The sequence below is a fragment of the Phocoena sinus genome, chromosome 1 (genome assembly GCF_008692025.1).
Source record: "Phocoena sinus isolate mPhoSin1 chromosome 1, mPhoSin1.pri, whole genome shotgun sequence".
Taxonomy (NCBI): domain Eukaryota; kingdom Metazoa; phylum Chordata; class Mammalia; order Artiodactyla; family Phocoenidae; genus Phocoena; species Phocoena sinus.
In genome coordinates, this window is record NC_045763.1 from 142117403 (window position 1) to 142141051 (window position 23649).

Sequence of the window (23649 nt, forward strand, 5' to 3'; positions counted from 1 at the left end):
ATGTTAGAAATTTACCTCTCTGTCTGTTAAATTGACGACCACGGACACCTTGTCTCAATGTTGTCTGAAGTCTTACTCGTCTGAAAGGCTTTGGCTGACTACTGCTGGTATCTAAGAAAAGCATTAATATACAAGAAAGCAAGTTAATAAACAAGAAAGCAGTTATAGTGACAAAAACTAATTACTAAATGAATGCATGGATAAAATGCAGAGGTGCCCATTGCTTTCAATATTTAAATGTTTTTTTAACAAGGGACATTTAACAAACAGAAAAGGTAAAAAGTTAAGAAAAAAGTTCTTTTTGACTTTTTTCATTCATTCACTCTACTAATTTAATAATAAATATGTACTTGGTGCCTATCCATTTATCAGACACTGTGCTAGGGGTTGGGGAATACAATGGGAAACAAAATACCACATCCCTCAGGAAACAACAGTCCATTACAATATAACATGAGTCATATCTGACTCTTCTCTTTTCCAGATGTCCCCAATCCAATCATTAGAAAATCTTGCAAGCTCTAATTTATTTTTATTTATTTATTTTTTTATTTTGCGGTATGCGGGCCTCTCACTGTTGTGGCCTCTCCCGTTGCGCAGCACAGGCTCCGGATGCGCAAGCTCAGCGGCCATGGCTCACGGGCCTAGCCACTCCGCGGCATATGGGATCTTCCCGGACCGGGGCACGAACTGCATCGGCAAGCAGATTCTCAACCACTGCGCCACCAGGGAAGCCCGCAAGCTCTAATTTAAATATATATCCCAAATCTGACTACTTCTCACGACCTTGACTCTACCACCCTGTCTAAAACATCATTTTTACCTTGAATTATTGCAATATCCTCCAAACTTTCTCTTTGTTTGTCCATTACTCACTTTCAGTCTCTTCTCTACACAGCAGCAAAACTGATACTGTTAAGTCTTTAAAGCAGATCATGTTACCACTCTGTTTGAAGCCCTCCAAAAACCTGCTACATCCACGAAAGCCAAAGAAATTCCAATGGTCTCCTAGATCTTTCCTCCCCCACCCTGTTACCTCCTGCTAGTCTCTCTCTGTCCTTACTGTGCTCCAGCCACAAAGGCCTCCTTGCTGACCCTGAACACATCACACCGCTGCCTTATGGACTTTGCATCTACTATTTCTCTCATCCTGGAACACCTTCCCCTGAATAGCTGCACAGCTTTGCTCCCTTACCTCTTTCAGGTCTTTCCTTAAATACCATTTTCTTAGTAATGTTTCTGTGAAATTGCCTGGCACTCGGTGGGCACTCAAGTATTTGCTGACCAAATGGATAACTGCTTAGATGGGGAGGTTTAGTATTTTATGTTGTCAAATAAATTTAAGAACACCCTAATTTCATATTATACTGTAAAAGGGAACAAGAACCATATTTTCTTATGCAAGCTCTGATAAGATATAGCTAGTACCAATTCTCCTGCTGAGGAAAGACAATTCTCATGGGACATCAGGATATAACTAGAGGCACAGAACTTCAGTTACTGTATTGTATTATTAATAATATTACTGTTTTACTAGTAACTATGACAGCTACAATTTTTTGGGGCCTTCTTACTGTGTGTAAAGCATTGAGATATAATTTACATACATTATTTTAAATCTTGACTGCAAGATGAGCTATGAATGCCCATATTACACAATGAAATGAGCAGAGATTTAAAGTTACTAGCTGTTAAAAGGCAGATACAGGATCTGAACCTGGGGATGTTGGCTATAGGTTGATGTGTCACAGAAAAGCGGCTAAAAGGGAGAACATATCTTGAGATAGGAAAGTTCCATGATTGAAAAAAGTAGTAACTGAGCAGGTCTTCCATAAAACCTGAAGGTTCTATGACAGAGTTTGAGGATTACTGCTATAAACAATTTAAAATGAAAACAATCAGAGAGGATGACTGAGTATGTATTTCTTCAATAATAAAAGTAATTCCCTACCTAAAAACTTTGAGATAGATAAGCTAGTGTAGTATACTGTTTAAGAGTGGAGTCTCTGGAGTCGAACTTCTTGAGTTTGCATCCTGGCTTGCCCATTATTTACTCACTATGTGACCTGGAAGGAATTTTTCAACCTTTTGTGACTCAGTTTCCATTACAATGAAATGGGTATGCGTGCTTACCACGTTGGGTTGGTGTGAGAATTAAGCGAGTAAATATAGGTAAAGGGCTTAGAATACTGTCTGATATACAGTAAGTGCTCAATGAATGTTAATTATTTTTTAAAAGGTCCTGCATAATTAATTTTTATTGCAAGAAAGATACATAAAATAGCCCTTTTCAAAGTTAACTTCAAAAACGTGAAAAACCAAACTTTAAAACTATTTATATCAGTAAATTTCAATTTTTTTTTTTTTTTTTTTGAAGCAACAGGCCTCCCAACCCTCAACCCTCCATACCAAATCTCATGTAGAAACTAATATGCAGAAGAAATAAAAAAGGAGCTGCTCTGGTTTAAACACAGGCAGGAGGCCTGGAGTACTACTCCTTAGCTTCTCTCCTAATAACCCATCCCTCACAACCCCTATAGCACCTCTAATGTAACCAATTCCCATTAATATAAGCCAAGTTCCTTTTAATAAAATAAAATTTCTCTTTTAAATGAAGCATTTTAATAATCAAGGAAAAAAGAATTATCAATTGTAACTAACAGAGCAGGATCTTTTGCAAACAAGTTTGATGTATAAAAGCTGTACTGTAGTCAAGAGCAGGAACTTACCTACAGAAGAACTGGAAGGAGGGTCCTGGCTGGTGGAAGGAAGATCTGACTCATCAGATGCCTGAACAGGCTCTTCTTCCTGCTGGCTATCAATTTCGAGGCCTGCTTCTGAACTAATACTAAGAAAGGAAAACAAAAATTGATTAGAAAATACAAAACTGATCCTAGAATGTATCCTAAATTTTTCCCAAACTTTATTTTTCGATAGTCTACCATTTAAATAACCCAGAGCTCCCCTCCAACTCAAAACTGCAGTCTCTGATATTGGTAACCATACACTTTTTTTAAAAGGCAGGGGAAAAGAGAGCTCAAGCTCCGTTTTCCTCACTCCTTTTCTCACTAGGACATGTTTAAATTTTCATTTTTGCTTTTTCCTCTCTTTTGCTGTTGTTGTTTTTTCTTTTTGACAAAAGATGTTCACATTCCTGATATTCACAACAGATATATTATCCAGATTTTGATACACCACAAAACAACTTTCTAGGGAAGCAGAGTACTAAAATAATTCACAACGGTTACAACTATTAGTAATATACCACTATTTCACCATGGGCTCTAGCCCAGATGAGACAGGCTAGGGTAGGTGAATTCCTGGCTCAAAGCTATAACTCCATTTTTCTCTCTCTCTCTCCCATTCAAGAAAGTACATCAAAAAGCAAGTGAGGGAGATAAGAGTACAAGAATAACTTGAATCTGTTCCAGTTTTTATCGTCTGCAAACTTTAGTACACTTATTAATAACAATGTACCTGAAAGATACCTCTCATGACTCTGCTAAAGTTGAGAAGAACTGGTGAAGTGCAGCCTACGCAAGTTATTTTAATGTTCAGAGTCTGAGCTTTCTTATTTGTAAAACGGAGATAATACTTTGCAGAGATACTGTGTGGTTTAGAAATGACATATATAAAGGGACCTGCATACATGGTATGGAATTAAAGGCAGCTAATATTTTCAGCAGGATCCGTAACTTTCCCCAAATTAAGCAGCACTGTGTTAGAGGCATAATAATAGACCTGCCTTTTTTCTTATATACTAGAGTTGGCCTGTCATTACACTAAGAAAATGTTGCTAAATAAAACAAAACCTCTGAGCTCTACCTAGGAAATCTGGGTTCTACTTATAGCTATGCTTCTGACTATGAAGCAGTCCAACTTTTTTTATTTTATGAAGAATCAGGTTGCACCTTGAAAGTTAAACTTCCCCAAATCCACTGTCCAATGGTTCTTTCCATTAAATTACTCCACCTCCTTTGGTTTAAAAAAGCCCAGATGATTTGTTATGAAATACTTCTTTTGTTAAACTTTGTTTATAACTGATGTGCTAAAAACAGTCAGGTCTTGAAGATTTCTGATTTTTAACAAGTTAGTGTTTCAGACCAAGTTCTAAATGCACATAAATAAAAAATAGGTGAGGTTTGCTTGAGAGCCCACTACTAAATGGAAAATTGAGTCATTTCCTAATATTCCCTAATTTTCACAGAAAGCCTTCTTTCTTGGGGAAAAGTTCAAGCAGCGATATTATTGGAAGGGTGATTCTAAAGAATACTTTGTTCTAGAATGCATCATGCAATTTTCAAGGAGATAACCTTTTAAAAAATTATTTGTCTTCTGTAATAACAATGTCTTAAGTCTTAAAATATGTTATTTTGTGCAAAAATTAGTTTTCCAAAATATATGGTTTGGTTTACTTTTGTAACAGGATGCTACTGAAAACACAGCTCAAGAGACTGTTGCTTCCTGGCTTAAAAAAAAAAAGTAAAAGTCTGACAAGTTTAAGCAAGCAAAAATTACACGGTAAACACTTACCCTTCAGATTCTGCCTCCACAAATACTTCATCTCCATCATCACCTGTTGCTGTTTCATTTGTTGTGGATAAAGTGCCAGTGGATGTTGTCACCATTGGAACAGACTGAGAAGCATGCTCTGAAGCATCAGAGGTGGTACTCTCAGTAAATACAGTCACTTGAAAAAATGAAAGACCAGAAAAGCAATGAAAACTTTAACAACTTTGTGGTTTCTCTAATTTTTAGCTAGAAGATATATCACAGGTTTCCATTTTACCATTATAACACATAATCTATTGATCTGCCTTTGATACCTACCCGGGGCTGCTACTTGCAGAGGAGTAGTGGGAACACTTCGGCCACCCGACTCCTCTTCGTGAGCTAGGAAGAGGGGTGTTTCATACATTCCCAAACCTAAAGACAATTCTGAATATTAATGATTGAAAGAACAAAATATTGTCAATATCCCAGACATCTAAAAGAAAAAAACTAATCAGTGGAGACACACAAATTTGTTGGAGCCCACAATTAGCCCATCAAGCAAAAATCAACCCCTCAAAAATGTAAATACAATTTAAATGTTTCCTTTAAGCTCCCTAACACTAATTTAAGTAACCCTAAATAAAAAACAGCTAAAATGCTCTTATAAGTTTTGTACAAGCTAACTTTACTGAGTGCCCAACTATGAACTAGGTACTGTGTTTGAATCTACTCTACACCAAAACAGCAAGGTATTATTAGTCTCCTTTTCGCTAAAGAAACTGAATTTCAAAGAGATTAATTAACTTTCCCAAAGTTACTAGTAAACTGGTAGCATTCCAATTTAAGCCTAGATCTGACTTCCAAGTCTTGGAAGTGTCCTATAATAAAGCCACATAAAATTGTGAATTCCTCTGAAGTCAACTCACAATTTCATATTGGTGGAGGGAAGCAGTGTTAGACCTCACATCCTAAACCACCAGGGACTAAGATGTATTGCATGACTTACACGAGGGTTGCAGATTAATCTTTGTTTTGGGCTTATTACTAAAACAGCATGCATTCCCTATTCACTTACAAAATGCCATAATTGCTTCCCAGAAATATAGCGGGTTCTATGAATGCCAACCAATGATTAAAAGGTAATTAATTCCAGAAATAGCACAATTCATGTCCAAATAACCAACTGCTATTGCTTATGTTAGGGGTCATTTTATTCCAAGTTTTTTTTAACATTTTATTTTTCTTATTTTTAATGTTAATGGAAAATATCTAACTAGTTTTATACACTTAACTAGGAATGTCAAATGTCAAACTAAACAAAAAATATGCTGTATTCCTTCCAACAACTTTAAAATGGCTGGTTAGTACCTAGGTATATTTATTAGCACAACAGATACTCCTGATACTATACTAAAAGCCAAAAGAGATACAAATGTAAAAGCTAGTCATTATGCCCAAAGAACTGAAAATTTTGCTGGAAAGACTAATATGTAAGGCAGTGCTTAATAAGTAGTAAATATATTATACTTCTTCCATAAATTAGGATAAGGTTTATTTAGATATAGACTTTTTTACATTAATATTTGCTCACTTAAAAAAAAATCATGTCAGAACAGCTTATTATCAAAATACATGCAAATCCAGGAGAGCTAAGCTTTTATTTAGCAATTTACCTCCTTGAGAAGCAAGTTGGCCAAGATCAGAGTGACTAGAACTCGTTTGTGGCATATCTTCAGGTGGTCCAAAACGGAATCTAGGAACACCAGCAACTTGTGGGGAACTAAACAGACAAAAATTAATTTGACACTTAAAGTTACCTTGTTTAAACTGCAATGATGGAAAGACTATAGGAAGAAGGAAGAATAAGCATAAATAAAGTTGATAAAGGAATTCTCATTTATGAAAATATTTTCAAAATATCAGTTGTCAAGAATTTAGCAACAATATAAATCGTGTGATTCATATTATGTGATCTATATATACATGATTTATACATAAATAGCTTTCAGCTGTCCTGAACTACACCTCACATTTCTTGAATCTGCTAGAAATCTCTATGTAGATATATTGAAAGCAACATAAACTGAACATGAAATGTAACAAAAAAAGAATAAAGTCATGAAAAAAGTTCTGTCTCAGTTTTCAACGTTTAGTCATAGATAAGTCAGGTCACCTCTCGAGCCCATTTCTTATCTGAAAGAATTCACTAGGCGGCTCCCAAGGTCTAGAAAAAAACTTTAATATTAGATGGCTAGAAATTTGTTTTCTCGCTGACCTAATAACACTACCATACATCTTTCTGCCCATAATCCAGGATATAAAATAGCATTATCTCACTCTTTGCCCACTCCTTACCCTAACCTTTCTTGGCTAGTCAGCTACTGATGTTTATGGATTCTACCTCAGTAGTAACTCTTGAATCTATTTTTTTTTCTGTTTCACACTATTGCTTTAGTTAAGGACAGTCTCAGGTGAATTTTTAAACCTGTCTCCATAAGTTATTCTTCTATTAGAAGGACATTAAATTCTTCTGAGCTATGTGAGAATGTTGTTGATTGGCTGGCACTCAGCAGTTCTTTAGGAGTGCGTCTGTTTCTGACTGGCTGACTTTTGGAAGGATGGGGCTGACAGTGATCAGTTGGCTTGTAAAATTGTGTTAGCTGAGGTGAGTTGTGGTTAACTGAGCAAGTTTAAAACTGGTTCTGACGGCCATATGTTGCCACATACTACAGAAAAATCAATCATTCCCCACGTTTGTAGAAACATTTTTATTCTATTCTTCAGGTACATCCTGTCATGCAACTGGTACTTCAGCCACAATTAAACATGTGCACCTCCACATGGAAAGCCTTTTTATTCTTTAAAAGGAGTTGGTATAGCACAAGCGTTAAAATAGGTTCTAGAGCCAGACTGGTTTGAAATAAACAGTCACTTCCTAGCTGTCTGACCTCTGAAAAATTTGTTAGCATCTCTGTGCTTCCTTATCTGCAAATGAAATAATAGTATCTATCTTCATAGTTAGGAAGATTAAATAAACTGATTCATGGGAATGCTCAGTAAGTTTTAGGTGTTTTTTTCCAAGACTCAATTTAATGTTGTCCCCATTAAGTCCTCTCAGATTCTCTTCCCCTAAGTGTTAGAATAAATCACTCCCTCGTTTATATAAACAAAGCCTATTGCTTATGCCTCTATTCTCCTAGATTGTTTAGGTTATTGTTAGTTGTGCATATGCTTAGCTTTCACAACAATATTTTCCATCATGATCACTGTAATTACCAATACCTTCACCAACACCTATAAAGCATTTATTATGTGCCTGGTGATATTATAAACATGTTAACATAAATTCATTTAATTCTCACAACTTATGAGGTAAGAACTATTGTATTATTATTCTTATTAATAAAATGAAGATACTCAGGAACAGAGAACCCAGCAACTTGACATAGCTAGTAAGCAGTACAGCTAGGTTCCAACCCAGGCATTCTAACTCTAAAGTCCATGCTCTTAACCATTGTTATACTGCCTTTAAATTTCAAATTCCTGATGGAAGCAACTGTACTTCATTCACCTCTATGTGATTTTCCCCAACACTACACCCTCAACCCTCCTACCCTCAACTGCTTAGTACATAGCATAGGACTTAACAAATAATGAATCAATCAAATGTAATCAAGTTAACAGGGAAACAGGAAGAATTTGATTAGTCACAAAGTAGGTTTCCCTCTCACTGACTTACTGAATTGCTTCAGCAAATCCATCAGTACGATGTGGCACAACAAGAGTTGGGGTACTTGGAACTGTTCTATCTTCATCATCAAAAAAATGCTGCTGCTAAAAAGACAGAAAACAAGTACTAATCAGGCATGACAGGAGCATACGTATGGACTACACAAATAACTGTTGAACAAATGAATCACTTTTACACGACAGGTAGGTACTTACCATGCCACCTATTCCTGGAGTCAACTGAAGCCCACGTCCTACAGACTGCCTCCGGGTCATCTGGATTCTCTATGTCAAGAAAGGAATTTCATTTGTTTTAAGGAATTAGGCAATGAAAGAAACACCAAATATTAACAGATATGGCCTATTATACGCTGGTAACAAAATAACTGAAATGTTAGCAGATAATGTAATCACTGGGATTTTTCTTAGGAAAAACTGCTACTAATCTTGTACCAGTACTAAAGAAATCCATTTTGTAAACAACATGTTTTTAATTATAGACCATAATATTAACCAAGAGACAAATATTTTATTAGCCAGTAGATAATATTAACCAATATGTAAAACCAAACTCTGATCCTATTTGTAGGTTCCGATCTAACTTAGTTCCTATCTCCTTAATTTAAGTGTTAGTAAGTATCCTTTGATCTTAAAGTTTAATTATCCTTTGGAGCTCAAACAGCCGTACTGACTACTTGTAAACTGTTTCCCAATTTAGACAATTCTAAATTGATAGAATTGGCATATTTTGCAGGATCCACAAACAATCCTGTAAGACTTTATATTTTCAGAAGATGAGGTTATCTTCATCAGTGGTATTTTAGTAGAATCTACACTTGACAGTGTTTAGTACACTACAGAGTAAGACTCAAGCTACATGATTAATAGAGCCTTTGTACTTTTCCTGCTATTTCTTCAAGAGCTTCTGATAAGAGATGTCCAATCCTACTACAAAGAGTGTTACATGGAAAGGGTTATGCACACTTTCATGAACTTTAATAGTGGATATTAATATATGTGATTGCAAAAAAATAAGAGGAAAAGAAGTTCTGTTAAGCAGAACAGAAATTTCCTTTTTTTTTTTTTTTTTTAAAAGAAGTGCACCTTAGAGAAAGAAACCTTCAAAACAAATGGTGGACAGATGCTGAAATACATTTTATTTTAATTAAAATCCAAGAAAATTTTCTTTAACCTGTAAAAACAGCGAGGAGACCTTTATTTTCTATGAATATAATCATCTCACTTTATATACAACTTTAATAAGCCTTGCCTTTCCAAAGTTCACTTCCTCTATGAAGTAAATTACTGCCATATTTCAGGGAAAATAACTCAGAGATTAGTTTCAGCTCAAAAATTTTACAAAAATATACCAAACATTAGAAGGTTCACTTAATTTCTGGGGGAAAACAAAGTAATTGCTAATGGAAAGAAAGGGAGAAAAAAACCCAACATTTTTTCAAGTAAAATTTTCAGAATGACTAGTATTTTTAATACCTGAACTGGTGGTCCTAACTCTTGAGGTGGAGCATGAATGGTCAGTCTTGGGGGAAGTGGGTGTGGTGGGCGTCTTGGTGACTGAGGTGCTCGAGGGGTCTGTCTTTCAGATGCTGATGATGGCTGTTGTTCTCTAGAAATCTCCTGGGAAAAAGAGGACTCTGCAGTACCAGTATTTCCTTCACCTATAGGAAGAGAGAAGCTTACTTTGAACAATTATGTTTACCACAGAGTAACTTGGACAATCCCTAGAAGTATAAATCTTACCACAAGGAATGTTCACCTAATATTTTCAGAAAAAAAGTAGTGAGGTGTGGTAGACCCAGAGATATTGGGTGTGCAGTTAACAGTGGTATGGCCTTAGCAACTCCCTTCTATTTATTTAGTTGGTTAATGCAACAAAAATGTAATGTACAAGAAACATTTTTCTGAAGATATCAAATAATGGACATAAAGCACCTAGCTTAACACATGATAAAATAAACATTTAATAAATTTTGGCTCATATTATTAAAATAGGCAAATTACCTAAAGATCAGACCACTACAGTTATTAGTATTACACTCAAACAGAGTGAAGGAGATTGGTAAAAAGTCTTACAATAACTTTCATATTCTGGTTTTCCTAAATTTTGAATTTCAACGGCCCTTCAGATGTCTAGGTCTTCTACATACAAAGTAAAACAACAGAAGTGAAAAGTTGAATACGATATCAATTTAGTAGTTTAAAAGTCTGAGGTCTAGAATCAGATTCCAGCCCTAACACTTTTTGTTTTTTAAACGTTTTTATTGGAGTATAATTGCTTTACAATCGTGTGTTAGTTTCTGCTTTATCACAAAGTGAATCAGTTATACATATATCCCCACATCTCTTCCCTCTTGCATCTCCCTCCCTCCCACCCTCCCTATCCCACCCCTCTAGGTGGTCACAAAGCACCGAGCTGATTTCCCTGTGCTATGCAACTGCTTCCCACTAGCTATCTATTTTACGTTTGGTAGTATATATAACTCCATGCCACTGTCTCACTTTGTCCCAGCTTACCCTTCCCCCTCCCTGTATCCTCAAGTCCATTCTCTAGTAGGTCTCAGTCTTTATTCCCATCTTGCCCCTAGGTTCTTCATGACCTTTTTTTAAAAATTCCATATATATGTGTTAGCATTTGTTTTTCCCTTTCTGACTTACTTCACTCTGTATGACAGACTCTAGGTCCATCCACCTCACTACAAATAGCTCAATTTCGTTTCTTTTTATGGCTGAGTAATGTTCCATTGCATATATGTGCCACATCTTCTTTATCCATTCATCTGTCGATGGACACTTAGGTTGCGTCCATGTCCTGGCTATTGTAAATAGCCAGCTTTAACACTTAATAGCTATGTGATCTTGGTTATATCACTTTGCTTCTGCTTCTCAGATTCTTCACTGGTACCTGAATCTGATAGGCTTATTTTAAGAATTAAATAGTTCAGTACAAGTATAGCTGCTCAGAAAAAGCATTTATTTTGTAATTACTAGCAATGTACCAAATCCATCCACTAACTTAAAATTATCTAGACTACTAGGCATATTTTTGCTTGATTGTAAAAAATAAAAGGAAGTCTCCAACAAGTATTCAATGAGCATCTGTTATATGTTTTGTATCTAGGAAAAATGGCTATGAACACCCACCCTCACAAGACTTAGCTTTTAGTGATATTACCTAAAGAGGCAAAAAAATTTCCCTTTATAACCCAATTATATGACACAAAAAAGGTGTTTCTTAAATCCATAAAATGTTTTAGAAAACGTAAATTATTATAATTAATCTCTCTCCTTAGCTCATCTCCCTTAAAAAGCAACACTATTTTCATTATATGGTTCAGTATTCATTAGTTTATTTTTCTCTTAAACAATTAAAAGTTGAAAAGATTGCCTGCCTTTGCTTTCTTTAATTCAAATGAGCATACAATTTGCACTTTTAAATATACAGGCCTACACAGAAACTCAGATATACTGTTTTCCCACTAGTCTACATATATAAAGTTTTTATTATATTACTATTAATGATTCTGGCTCAGTATTTGTTAAAACCAGAATGGCATACTAGACGATCACCAATTCTTTAAAAAAAACATTTTAAAACCATTCTAAAATAAAATTATTTTCTATGAATTCCATAATTCTTTACTGCCTATAACAGTTCAGCTGACCTCCAGGACTCATCCTTTCAAGAATTAACAAAAGGTGTGCTATATTGATGAAAAAATCTTTTATTCATTGGAAAACTGGACAACACTGCAAAACTCCTACACCCACAAATCTTGAAACATGTAGCCTGATTAGACTGACCTCTTCTGGTTGTGAACTCCCATTACTATTAGAAGTCCCTGACTTAAATTTCTACTTAAGAGCAGCAGCAACACATGGCATTTATAATGCTTTATAGATTTAAAATTTTTGAATCTTACAGCAGACCAATGAGGTACAAAAAATAGTATAATGACTACATTTTAGATATAAACATAGTAGACTTTATGAGAATGATAATGACAAAGCAAGAACAAGAGCCAATCTTTTGCTTGCCAGTTTATTAACCAAGTTTTATTACCTATGTGATAATTAAGTGCAGTCCTAGTTTAGAAAACGTCAGGTTAAAATATTAAAAGTGTTCAATTAAAAAGAGACTAAAAAAACAAAACAAAACATAAAGAAAGAAAAACAAAATCAAATCTCACCACTGTTTTGAGAATCAGCTGCTCTCTGATTACTTTCACCTCCACCCATACTTTCTTCTGTTTCTGTACCTGGATCAGTCCCATCACCACCCTAAAAACAAAATATGAATGCTAAATGCAAATAAATCAAGTAGTTACCTTAAAAAATAATTAACCAAACCAAACCACAGTAGAAACAAACAAAAACCCAAAGATAAGAAAAGCTGTAGCGTTCTGAGAATACAAGCCTTTTTATATTCTTGAAAAACAATACCAAGCAAGTTCTTAAAGAAAACTGATGGTCAAAATTCTAGCCAGTTTACCTCAGCATCATCAGCTTCATACCCATCGTTGCCATCTGCACTACCAGTGCCTTCATTACTATCTTCACCCTCGTCTCCCATCCCTGTGTCATCTTCATCATCATCGTCTTCTTCTTCATCTTCTTCATAATCCTAGTGAAAACCCCCCAAGTATAAATAAAGATCTAGGACATGGTACACGTGTTCTGCATATCTTGATACCATGGTCAGAAATTTAAGTGACTCATTGTTGACCAGGATACAGGAGTTGTCCTGAAAGTTATATGGGATTACTTCAGTGGCAGCAAGTATCAAAACTGTGAAGCTTACTGGAATTAGTACAGTAATAATCAACTCTGAATTCTAACTATTCATATGAGATCAATTCAAAGATTAAAGCTCCCAGATGTCTACAGAATGTCAAGTGGTCCACTTTAATTCTAAATTTAAAATGTGGCATTGAATAAGAAAATGGTGAAATTATACTATGCTATAAGCTTTTAAAAAACATTGATTAATAAAAGAATCTAAAAATGAGAAGTTGTCAATATAGGATTAACTCCCAAAATAAAATGCCAAGTTTCACTTAGAATATGTTTTAATTATCATGACATTCTTTTGAAAAGAACTATAAGGGCTCCACAAGAAAAAAAAAAAACCCTTTTTATTTCCAGAAACCACAGTGCTTACAATTAAGTCTATAGTCACTTATCAGTGAGATTTAAGATTAAGTTTAATTAATCGAACAAATCCTAAAGGACTCAGTAATCATTTAAAAAAAATGAGATTTTCCATCACTTGTTCTATGCAAAATGTTAAGTGCATAACTAATCAGGATAAAAGAAAAGCATAATAATCTATTTAAAGTGACGGGGAATCAGAATTTACTGGTTGATGCATTAGTATTCCCAAGGATTTCAGCATTTCATCCAGCAGTTTAAAACAATATGTGATTTCAAATCCAAATTTACCTCATGTTCCCCATCATTTTCATCATCATCCTCCTCTTCATCATCACTGTCAATTACAATGACATCATCTCCTTTGCCTTGACCATCTTGTGATGATGTTGTTTGCTGATCTGATTGAAGAGGTCCAAGGTCTATTTGTAGAGACTGAGAGGTTTCTTCACTGTCTTCCATTGGTGTATAATCTCCCTGGGTGACTCCCTTTAAAAGCAAAAGATAAATGAATAAACAAACAAATAAATAAAGTCAAGTATACTTAAAACTATCAGTGACATACTGTAGATATAAGTAAAGGCTAAAGAATACTTATGGACTACCAGAATTTTATTTTTAAAAATACAGTTTTGAAAGCAGAATTAATTTAAAATAAATGCTTTGAGTTTCTTTACAGTCTTCCTATAGAAGAATTATTATAAATCCCACTGGGTAATACTCCAATAAAAGAGAGAAAATACTTTATGTAGACACACATGTATATATGTGTCAAATCTACCAGTGTGGTACTGTAGATGAGTGTTGTCCATCAGAAGTATAATGTGAGCCACAATACATTTCCCATATGGAATTTAAAACTTTTTAGCAGTCACATAAAAAAGAAAAAAATCAGGTGAGATCAATTTTAATAATAACTTAATATAGCCAAAAATTATTTCAACATGTAACCTATATAAAAATTATTAATCCTACATTTTAAAATTTGTAATAAGTCTTCAAAATCCAACGTATATTTCACACTTAAGAACATGCCAGTTTGGACTAGCCATATTTCAAGCGCTCAACAGCCAACATGGTTAGTTAACAGTGCGGACCAAAGGCAGAAAAAAGACTATCCATGGAACTGCAACATATAATTTTAAAAAAGACAAAAAATTTTCCCCAAATCAGAAATACTGTGTAAAACACACTAAATAAAACAAACTATTATAACTGTCTTTTTACAAAAATACTTCTCCCCCTCTCAAAACTCTATCTTAAGCCTTTAAACTGCATTAAAGATATACCAGACGTAAAAATAATTCTTCCCTTAATCTATTTCCTCACAATTCCTTTTTTTAGCTACTGAAATAAACTGCAATTTAACTTTATTTTTTGATATTTACTATAAAAAGTTAAACGTTTACTTTTTATTTTAGTTCAGCACTCAGCAAAATCTGTTTTTTTTTGGCCATGCCATGCGGCATGTGGGATCTTAGTTACGTGACCAGGGATCAAACCTATGCCCCCTGCAGTGGGAGCGAGGAGCCCTAACCACTGGACTGCCAGGGAATTCCAAAATCTCTTTTATACAAGCCAGAAACAATGTCTTATGAACTAAATGATTCATAAAGATGTTTACTGTAATGGAAAATATGAGGAAGTCATGGTATAACTAAAAGCGTAACAAACTAACATGCTTATTTCAAGAAAAGCAACACTTAGAACGTCTGCCTCATTGTCAGAAAATTAGAAAAATGAACTGTTACACTTTCACACACTAAGTAGACAGTGCAAGAAGACAAAATGGAAAGCCCAAAGGCACTTCTGAGTCACAGACAATTTTGCCAATCTCAAGAAAAAGCTTTGCACAAAAGATTTCAGTATAATTTAACCAAGCCTGGCAATAACGTAGAAATTCACATCTTATTTCAAAATTGTTATTATGCTCTTCAGATATGACCTGCTCTGAAATATACACAAAATCGATGTCATTTAGAATATTACATATTCATCTTGGAGGTTTAGTTTTCTGTTCTTAACCAAGGAAAACGGAAAAAATTAACTTACAAAATTAATGCATCTAAGAAACTAACATTTACTTGCAATCTATGGTTGCTTATGATTAGCCTGAAACAATTCATTTATTTTATACAGATAAAATAATTTTAGAATAAAATGATCCTAAAAATTTATCCAGACAGAAAGTACTGTTTCAAGCTTAACAAGACAAATGGAAACCAGACAGCCTGAGTTCAAATCCTAGCTCCAATGCTATGAAAACCTGGGTGCATGACTTAGCTGGGCATTGCTTTCTTCACCTGTAAAACAGGGAACCCTGTTGCAAGATTTCTTATGAGGATTAAATCAGTTAATAAATGCAAATATTTCAGAACCACACTTGGCATATAATAATGAGTTGTGTTAACTAATATTATAATATTACTATAAATATGAATTACTATAAATTATGAACTCTCAATTTGTAGGGCGGAGGAATGGAAGAAAAGCAATAATTTGAGTGCCTAATATGTGGCAGGTACTATTTTAGGTACTCTACAAAACTAAATATTATGTTATCTTATGACAAAATTGAGGCTTAGAGAGAATTAATGTCTTGCTTACAGTCACACAGCTTCTAAGTGGTGGAGTTAGGAACAGAAGCCAGAGCTTTGTAATTTCAGAGTCTATGCATTCCCATTAGTTAGGCTGCCTCTGGAGAAGCCTCAATGTGAGTTCAAAAGATGAAGAGGTATACAAATGCGTTTCCTTTCACAGATTATTTTAATTCAGTAAGGGAAGCAGTAGAGGGGAGCAACAAAGGATACCAAATGGGGCACTTATGGATTAACTCAAGACTCAACCAGCTCATCCTTCCAAATAAAACAGAGTGGGTAATCTTTACTCATGACAACCTTAGCTTGGAAAATCTATGCTAACTATAAACAAAAACATTACTTTAATAAAGTTTAGAAGGCAGGATACTAATTAGAAGTAAAGCAGAAATTGCATTGGTAATTCTAACAATATTTCATTAAACATAGAAGCAGCAAATTGAAAACAGAAGTCCAAATAATATTTCAATTTGTCAAAGCTCATTTCATTCACTAAAAGCAATAATTTGTTTAAGTATGTTTTACTTACTTCTCCAATGGAATCTTGAGAATCTTGGTTGTATACTTGAGTCTCTACCTCTCCATCAGTACTTTCTTCTGCCATAACTTCTTCCTGAATCATGACATACAAGTGTGGTAACCATATCAGTTCACTAGATGAAGCATCACCTGGTCAGTGAGTTCTCCCAATAAAACAAAACTCAAATCTGTAATTTTATGAAGCTGTACATCAGAAATGTTCACTTATATTTACTTATAAAATATAAACAATCACATTCCTCTTTGGTATATACAAAATAAGGTTTATGAACATTAATTAAATATATGCAAGTGAAATTAATTTAGTAGTCTCAATGCTTGATAATAAAACAATTCATTACAACTTATCTTCAACAAAAGAAAATAAAGGAATACCATTTTGGTCAATCAGAGAAAAAGATGGCAGGTACCAGTTTAAAATTCCCATGAGACTATAACCCTTATTCTTTAAATTAAAAAAAAAATTGAAATGGAATTCATCCTACGTTTTTGTAACTGTGTTTTAAAAATTGAAATGGGAACTAATTCAATTAAACATACTCAAAGAATATAAAAGAGTGTTGGCAACAGCAACAATACCTGGGTTTTCAGTGGAGATTTTACAGTAAGTTCAACAAGAGAGTTTTCTGGATTTTGATCCCAAAAGGTCCATTCTCTTAATAATGTTGTAACTGAAAGAATATCTTGGGTCTATCGGTAGAAGTAAAAGTAAACAGAAAGATCTTTACACACCTCAGTTCCTACAGGTGTAACACTTTTCAACTTCTTTGGAAGAGGCATTTCCACTGTATCGTCAGAGATCTGGTCTGATGCTTCTATGGTGCTATCTTCTTCCTCTTCACGTGTGCGCTTCGGCAAAGAAGAACTTGGGGTAGCTGAAACTTTGAAATTACATAATTTAAACCTTGAATTAGAGCGTGATAATCACTCAATTTAGACGAAGTTAATTTTAAAAATATCTTGGTCATTTAACTAAATAAAACATGGTAAAAATTTGGACAGAACAACATAATTTGTTCCTGCTAATCTATGTGTAAACAAAGAGCAATTTACGCTCTGAATCAATGGTCTTAACCTTTGGTTAATAAAGCCAATCAACTTCTACAACAATACATCTGACTCACTGTGACTGTACTGATATAGAATTGCTACTCACAAAGTTTATATAGGGCCATCTTATAATTTATAAAACCCAGGACTCCTTGGATAAAAAAATTTTCCTTGTATGTTTAGACTTGAAAATTCTTACTTAATCTTCTTCTAGATATCTTTTAGTTCTCAGGACTTGTATTAAGTTATAGCTGACCCTTGAATAACTCAGGGGTTAGGGGTGCTGGTCCTCCATATCAGCTATTCCTTCGTGTCTGCAGATTCAACCAACTGAGGATGTATAGTACTGTAGTGTTTACTATTGAAAAAAATCCACATTTAAGTGGACCACGAAGTTCAAACCTGTGTTGTTCAAGGGTCAACTGTATATAAAATAAGTTTCAGGTTGTATCACCTTTAAAATTAGTCAAAAAATAACTGGAAAGGAAGAAAGATCTTAATGACAAAAACGAGTGACCTAAAATAGAAGTCAGCAGTAAACATAAAATAAGATGTTAGGAATATCGTCATCCATTTTAATACCTGGTAGAAAACAAGTAGGTACAAAGAACATTCAAACTATGTATTATACTCAAGAAACTATAAATGCACAGGTCTACTCTAACCTCATTTTAAAATTAATCTTACCAGTGCCAAACACTGCTGTGGAAGTAGAAGGCCGCTCAACTGGTGAACTCTGAACCACCTCCACTATGTTTGGGGATAGCTCCTGATTTGTAGGCTCGATCTGAGGATGACTCTGTTGAGTGGGCTGCACAAAAGCCGTAGCCTGTGTTTGTTGCTGAACAGTTAAAATGGGTTGAGGGATAGAAGGCTGGACGTTAGGACTAGTAGAACGAACAGATCCACTTGTGCTTCCGAAAACTGGAACATGTTCCACAGGCCCTTCTGATTGCATGGCTGAAAAATAATTAAAACATTTAATATATTAAGTTTTCTACTTTTACCAAAGCTGGAATTGTCCTTCCCTATTCTCTTATAAGTGACATTTTGCATAGTTATTTATGTACATGTACCTCTTCCACTCACTAGACAAAAAACACTGAGGGTAAAAGTAATGTATTATGCATTTTTGTATTGCCTATGTGACAGACACAGAGTGTGCAGTAAACTGTTGGCTGAATTAAATAAATAAACTGTTTTTGCATCTATTATTCTATGTAAATGATGACCAAATAAAATGACATTAAGAAACTCAAAGTCAAATTATAAGTTTTTATTAACTATCATTTTGTTTTCAACTAATATAAAATGACTGTTAAGTTTAACTGGTAATATATCTCATAATTATTTTACTGAATGTAGTTCAAATAAAATATTCTGTCCTTTCACAGCATATATACATGTTACATATTTCTAAACACTTAGTTTACTGAATTCTAACATTTGTTAAGACAAGGATCTAAGAAAATTGTATTTAGTAACTTTTACTGACACCTATCTTGGGGTTGGGTGAAGGGATTAAACAATGAGAAACAAATTCCTACCCTTGAGGAGCTCAATCTAGCGGAATAAAAAAACATGTATTCAACTGAATAAAATGTGGCTGTAATTGTTGTAATGAGTAAGAAAGTGACATGGGAAGAAAGTGCAGAAAGCAATTACAAGGTCAGACAGTTTATCAGGGAAGAAGTTGATGTTTGGGTTGAACCAGTGATTTAATATGGTTTTCTAAAGTGGATTTCATATCATCCTTCTTAGCTAATAGAGGTAAAAAATTTGGTCCTGGAAAAGCATGCCATATACTTATAGGGGTGTATTTCTCTCCTTCTTTAGCTTCAAAACACAAAAGGCAAAAAGGAAGGGAGGGAGGAAATATGCTACATTAACAAGTATCCCAGGAGGCATACACCTGAAAATATTAAATGCCCACTTTTACATGATGTCTGACTTTAGCTTTAGTGGAAGCCTCATTTATCCTTGAAGTTACTGTCATCTTCTTGTAATAAATCTAAGTAAACAGTTCAATCAGACCTGTTATTATTTTACTTACCTTCTTGTGATTCCACTTGTGTAGTGGGCATCACTGTAGCTGTTGGGGTAGTAGTAGGATTTGTAACAGTTGCAGGTGTAACCATCGGGCGGATACTAGCCCTGGGTGTTGACTTATTCCCAGCCATAGCTGCAGCTGTCACTTTACTTGGAGTAGACACAACAGGAGTTGGCTTGATATTGGCTGTTGGAGGGTCTGATGTGCTGGCACTTACAGAGGGGAAAATGCAAGAATAATAAATCATAAAAAATTACTAAAAATATTCCTTATAAAATACATATACTCTATCAAAAGCAAAGCACATATGCTTCTTGAAGTGAGTGTCTAATAATTATGACCTTAATATGCATTCGGACCTTATTAACTCTGTTTTCCTAACACTGCTTTGGGTAGACCTTTGGCAGATTAGAAAAAAAATTAAAGAGACAGTTCAGTATAGTTCTACATTTTTTGTTCACTAAATATTACAAAACTCTTATTGAAGAGGTTTTGAACTTAAGCATTAAAAACTGCAGGAAATGTTCTGCAGTGGTGCATCCTGACAATGTAGAAAGTATTCAACTGTGCTCAGTCTTTTATCCTTGTATCATATAACATCACAGGGAACATTAGTAGCCTATCTTAGAAGTCAATCACAAACTAAAAGATGAAAGACACTTTCTCTGTCACAAAGCTCTACCTATCTGATAGGACTGAAAGTATACTGAAAACAAGACTTCTGGAAAAAAAAAATCTCAACAACTACATGATGCAGTTTTGCAAAGGATAAATGGCTCTTTAGTTACATATTTTTATTTTTTCTCCCCAAAGATCACTAGATCCTTCCCGTATTTTAAAAGAAAAACAGGGAACAGACTGCAAACAGACTGTCAAAGAACAAAACTCACATTCCTCTTTCACCAGAAGTTGGAGCTGTTTTCAACGTGATCTGTCTCTGCTGTTCTGGGACCTGTAAAAAGAAAACTATGGATTACTGTGCCTATCCCACAAGAGTCCACTAAACAATGCCATCAAATTATTTTACTTGTTAATTCTCTCTATATACCTGGTTTAGTCAAAATTCAGTCTGACAAAGGCTCCTAAATCACCAGACATCTTCAAGTAAAATGCACAGGGCAAAAATGATTTGTCACTTAAACCGAATTAGCTAATTACCTTATTAGTAGGTTCTTGAGGCTCATCTCTCTGCTCAAGGTGTCTCTCTTGATGCTCCCTGAGTTCTCTTTCCAAGCGACTAATTCGACCTTCATACTGGGACTTAAGAGCAGTCATACGAACATCCAGTTCATCTTTCTGCTGATCTAAGGCTCCATTCCTTTGTTTAAGCTCCTCATTTTCTTTAGTTAGCTGATCTTTTACACCTAAAGAAGTAACCACATGATTCTATTAATATCAAAATCAAACACTGGAAATAATTTAAATGCATTTATGTGCGTAATGAGTACTCAAAAGTCGTATCAGATTCTATTCCTGAACTTTAACATCCACAATAATTCTGATACACATCTCAATAAGTAAAGTTCTAAACCTATCTGTATTTGCTTTATTACCCCAATATAAAATATACTCCAAAATAAAACATTTTACTTTTCCTAAGATCTCAAAAAGACAAAGGATCTACCATAAACTAGTCAGCAGGAGCCCTTTCATATGGCCTTTAATATTTTAATATATTAGGAATTATAAAATTTTCATTTCATATAACCTACACCATATACTCAAGAATAATTAAGAAACTTCTTTTATGAAATAAGTTGCCAGGGGCACTATCTTAGAGATCATTTAGAAAGCTGCACATGATAAAACTCAACTGATTTGGCATTTTATTTACCTACTAGCAGACTGGTAAGCAAGGTGCAGTAAGGCCCTGAGCATTGTAGCACTGGGCTCCTCATAAATTTGACATGATATTCTCCCTGAAGGGCTAAAGGGGCCCTCAGTGAAGTGAGGCACAGAAAACTCATTTGGCTGGTAAGATCTGATGCTGTCTAGGAATTTACAGAAGGCTTCTGGACAGTATACTGTGGACCCAAAGGATCACCATCAAAAGGTAGTAATAGTTACACAGTAAAGCAGAAGGATGGCTGTACTCCCTATCTACTATCTACTACCAGTTAACAATTAAGAAAGATTTCATAAATAAATTACTGACATCCTCATCACTTGAAAATTAAAATTGCTGTAATTTGTCTAATTAAATAAACCTAAATACCTAAACCACACATGCACATACACAGAAGTCACTTTATAGTATTTACTTTTCTTTTCTATTTAATTTTTAGCCTGAATCAAGTAACCAACTTTCACTATCAAGTTCAAATCTTAAAGTATACAGAAACTTACCAGCTAAATGTGCAATTTTTGATTTTGCTGCTACAATAGCCTTTCTTGTTTTTTCTTCCTTCTCAGTTATCTGCTGTCGCAGCTGTTCCTCCTGTGTGGTTCTATCTTGAAGGTCCTGACGAAGTCGTGAAAGTTCAGATTGAAGCTGCACAGTCTGTTCCTGGAGATTTCTTGCTTCCATCTCTTTTTCAGATAATGTCTTTTAAAGGAAGATAAAGTATGCACCATGTAATTCAACGAAATCAATATAACTGTATGCCCTACAGACTTCAAATGTAAAACTTATTAATTTGCTTATTTAGATTAAATGGAAGTATAAATATAAAATGGTGGTCAAACCAAGTAAGTGAACACTTAAAGATGATTAGGTATTATTTACATACATAAGTCATTCAAAGTAAAAGGATAAAATATATACCTTTCCATATAAGAGAAAGTATCAGTGTTTAACACATTTTTTTTTCCAAAATTCCTTTTTATGACTGAGTAAAATTCCATTGTATTTCTTTAGCTTTTTAACAAGAGAACAATTCCTTCAACACCTTCCACTACTCTTCTGCTCATACCTTCTGCAGATTCTCCACCTGACTCTCGAGTGATTTTGACTTTGTTTCAGCTTGGTTAAGGGTTTCTTTGAGCTCCTGCATTTCCTGGACTGAGACATGCTGTTCCTGATGGTCTCCAGAAGACTGAGCTGAGGTCTCCATGACCTAAGATGACAAAGAGTAATAATATACTTGCACATTAGTCAACAATTCTGCAAATTCATCTAAGAAAATAATCATAAGTATGTAAAGAAATTTATTTTTAAGGGTATTCATAAATAAATCTTCTATGGAACAACTTTAATGTCCAAACGTAAGCTATTAAACAGGTTAGGGCTTTCCATACAACTAGGTATTAACCAGCTAATCAAAATGCTGATGCATTATTTAACACAGAATTATTTGGAAAAACAAATCACTCATATGTAAACGAAAGCATACTAAAGTGCTAACAATGGTTAACTGAGAGGTAAGAATTTTGAAATTTTTTCTTTATATGTTTTTTCGTCTAATGTGCTAAATACACAATAAAGTCAATATACAAGTTCTTTACCACTGGGAATTAAAAACAAAATTCAGATCCAAAGTAAAACAAGGATTTAAAAAATCTTTTTGGTAGGTGGTTAATACAGACTACTTATTTAAAACTGTAACACAACCTGATCAATTAAAAAGAACTAGTATTTTTTTTTTTTTTTTTTGCGATACGCGGGCCTCTCACTGTTGTGGCCTCTCCTGTTGCGGAGCACAGGCTCCGGAAGCGCAGGCTCAGCAGCCACGGCTCACGGGCCCAGCCGCTCCGTGGCATGTGGGATCCTCCCGGACCGGGGCATGAACCCGAGTCCCCTGCGTTGGCAGGTGGACTCTCAACCACTGCACCACCAGGGTAGCCCAAGAACAAGTATTTTTTGATATACACAATTTCAGTCAGCAATGAGTTACAAGAACATAGTTTTGAAAAGGAGCAATATTTGAAATTGGGAAACTGAATTAAAATATCTAGCATTTACTACTATCTCTATATGAATTTATAGTTCATTTTGGGACATACTAAAGAGCAAATCTTTTTTTTTTTTTAATTTAATTAATTAATTAATTTTTGGCTGTGTTGGTTCTTCGCTGCTGTGTG

The 23649-nt window shown here is 34.6% G+C and overlaps 1 protein-coding gene across 3 annotated transcripts in view; it reads right to left on the reverse strand.

Moving 5' to 3' along the window:
- Positions 1-23649, reverse strand: part of TPR (translocated promoter region, nuclear basket protein) — a 65094-nt gene that overhangs the window by 811 nt on the left and 40634 nt on the right. For 2 of the 3 annotated variants that reach the window (XM_032633115.1, XM_032633097.1), the window contains 19 exons: positions 22542-22685; positions 21976-22174; positions 20788-20993; positions 20520-20581; positions 19633-19841; positions 18267-18539; positions 17262-17410; positions 16519-16602; positions 13684-13881; positions 12734-12865; positions 12432-12522; positions 9718-9902; positions 8440-8508; positions 8234-8328; positions 6168-6274; positions 4831-4926; positions 4534-4690; positions 2730-2848; positions 16-111 (listed from right to left, as the gene is read on the reverse strand). In XM_032633115.1, coding sequence (XP_032489006.1) covers positions 16-111; positions 2730-2848; positions 4534-4690; positions 4831-4926; positions 6168-6274; positions 8234-8328; positions 8440-8508; positions 9718-9902; positions 12432-12522; positions 12734-12865; positions 13684-13881; positions 16519-16602; positions 17262-17410; positions 18267-18539; positions 19633-19841; positions 20520-20581; positions 20788-20993; positions 21976-22174; positions 22542-22685 — 2671 coding nt within the window. The remainder of the gene's footprint in view (positions 1-15; positions 112-2729; positions 2849-4533; positions 4691-4830; positions 4927-6167; positions 6275-8233; positions 8329-8439; positions 8509-9717; positions 9903-12431; positions 12523-12733; positions 12866-13683; positions 13882-16518; positions 16603-17261; positions 17411-18266; positions 18540-19632; positions 19842-20519; positions 20582-20787; positions 20994-21975; positions 22175-22541; positions 22686-23649) is intronic. The other variant, XM_032633106.1, reaches the window with a different exon arrangement.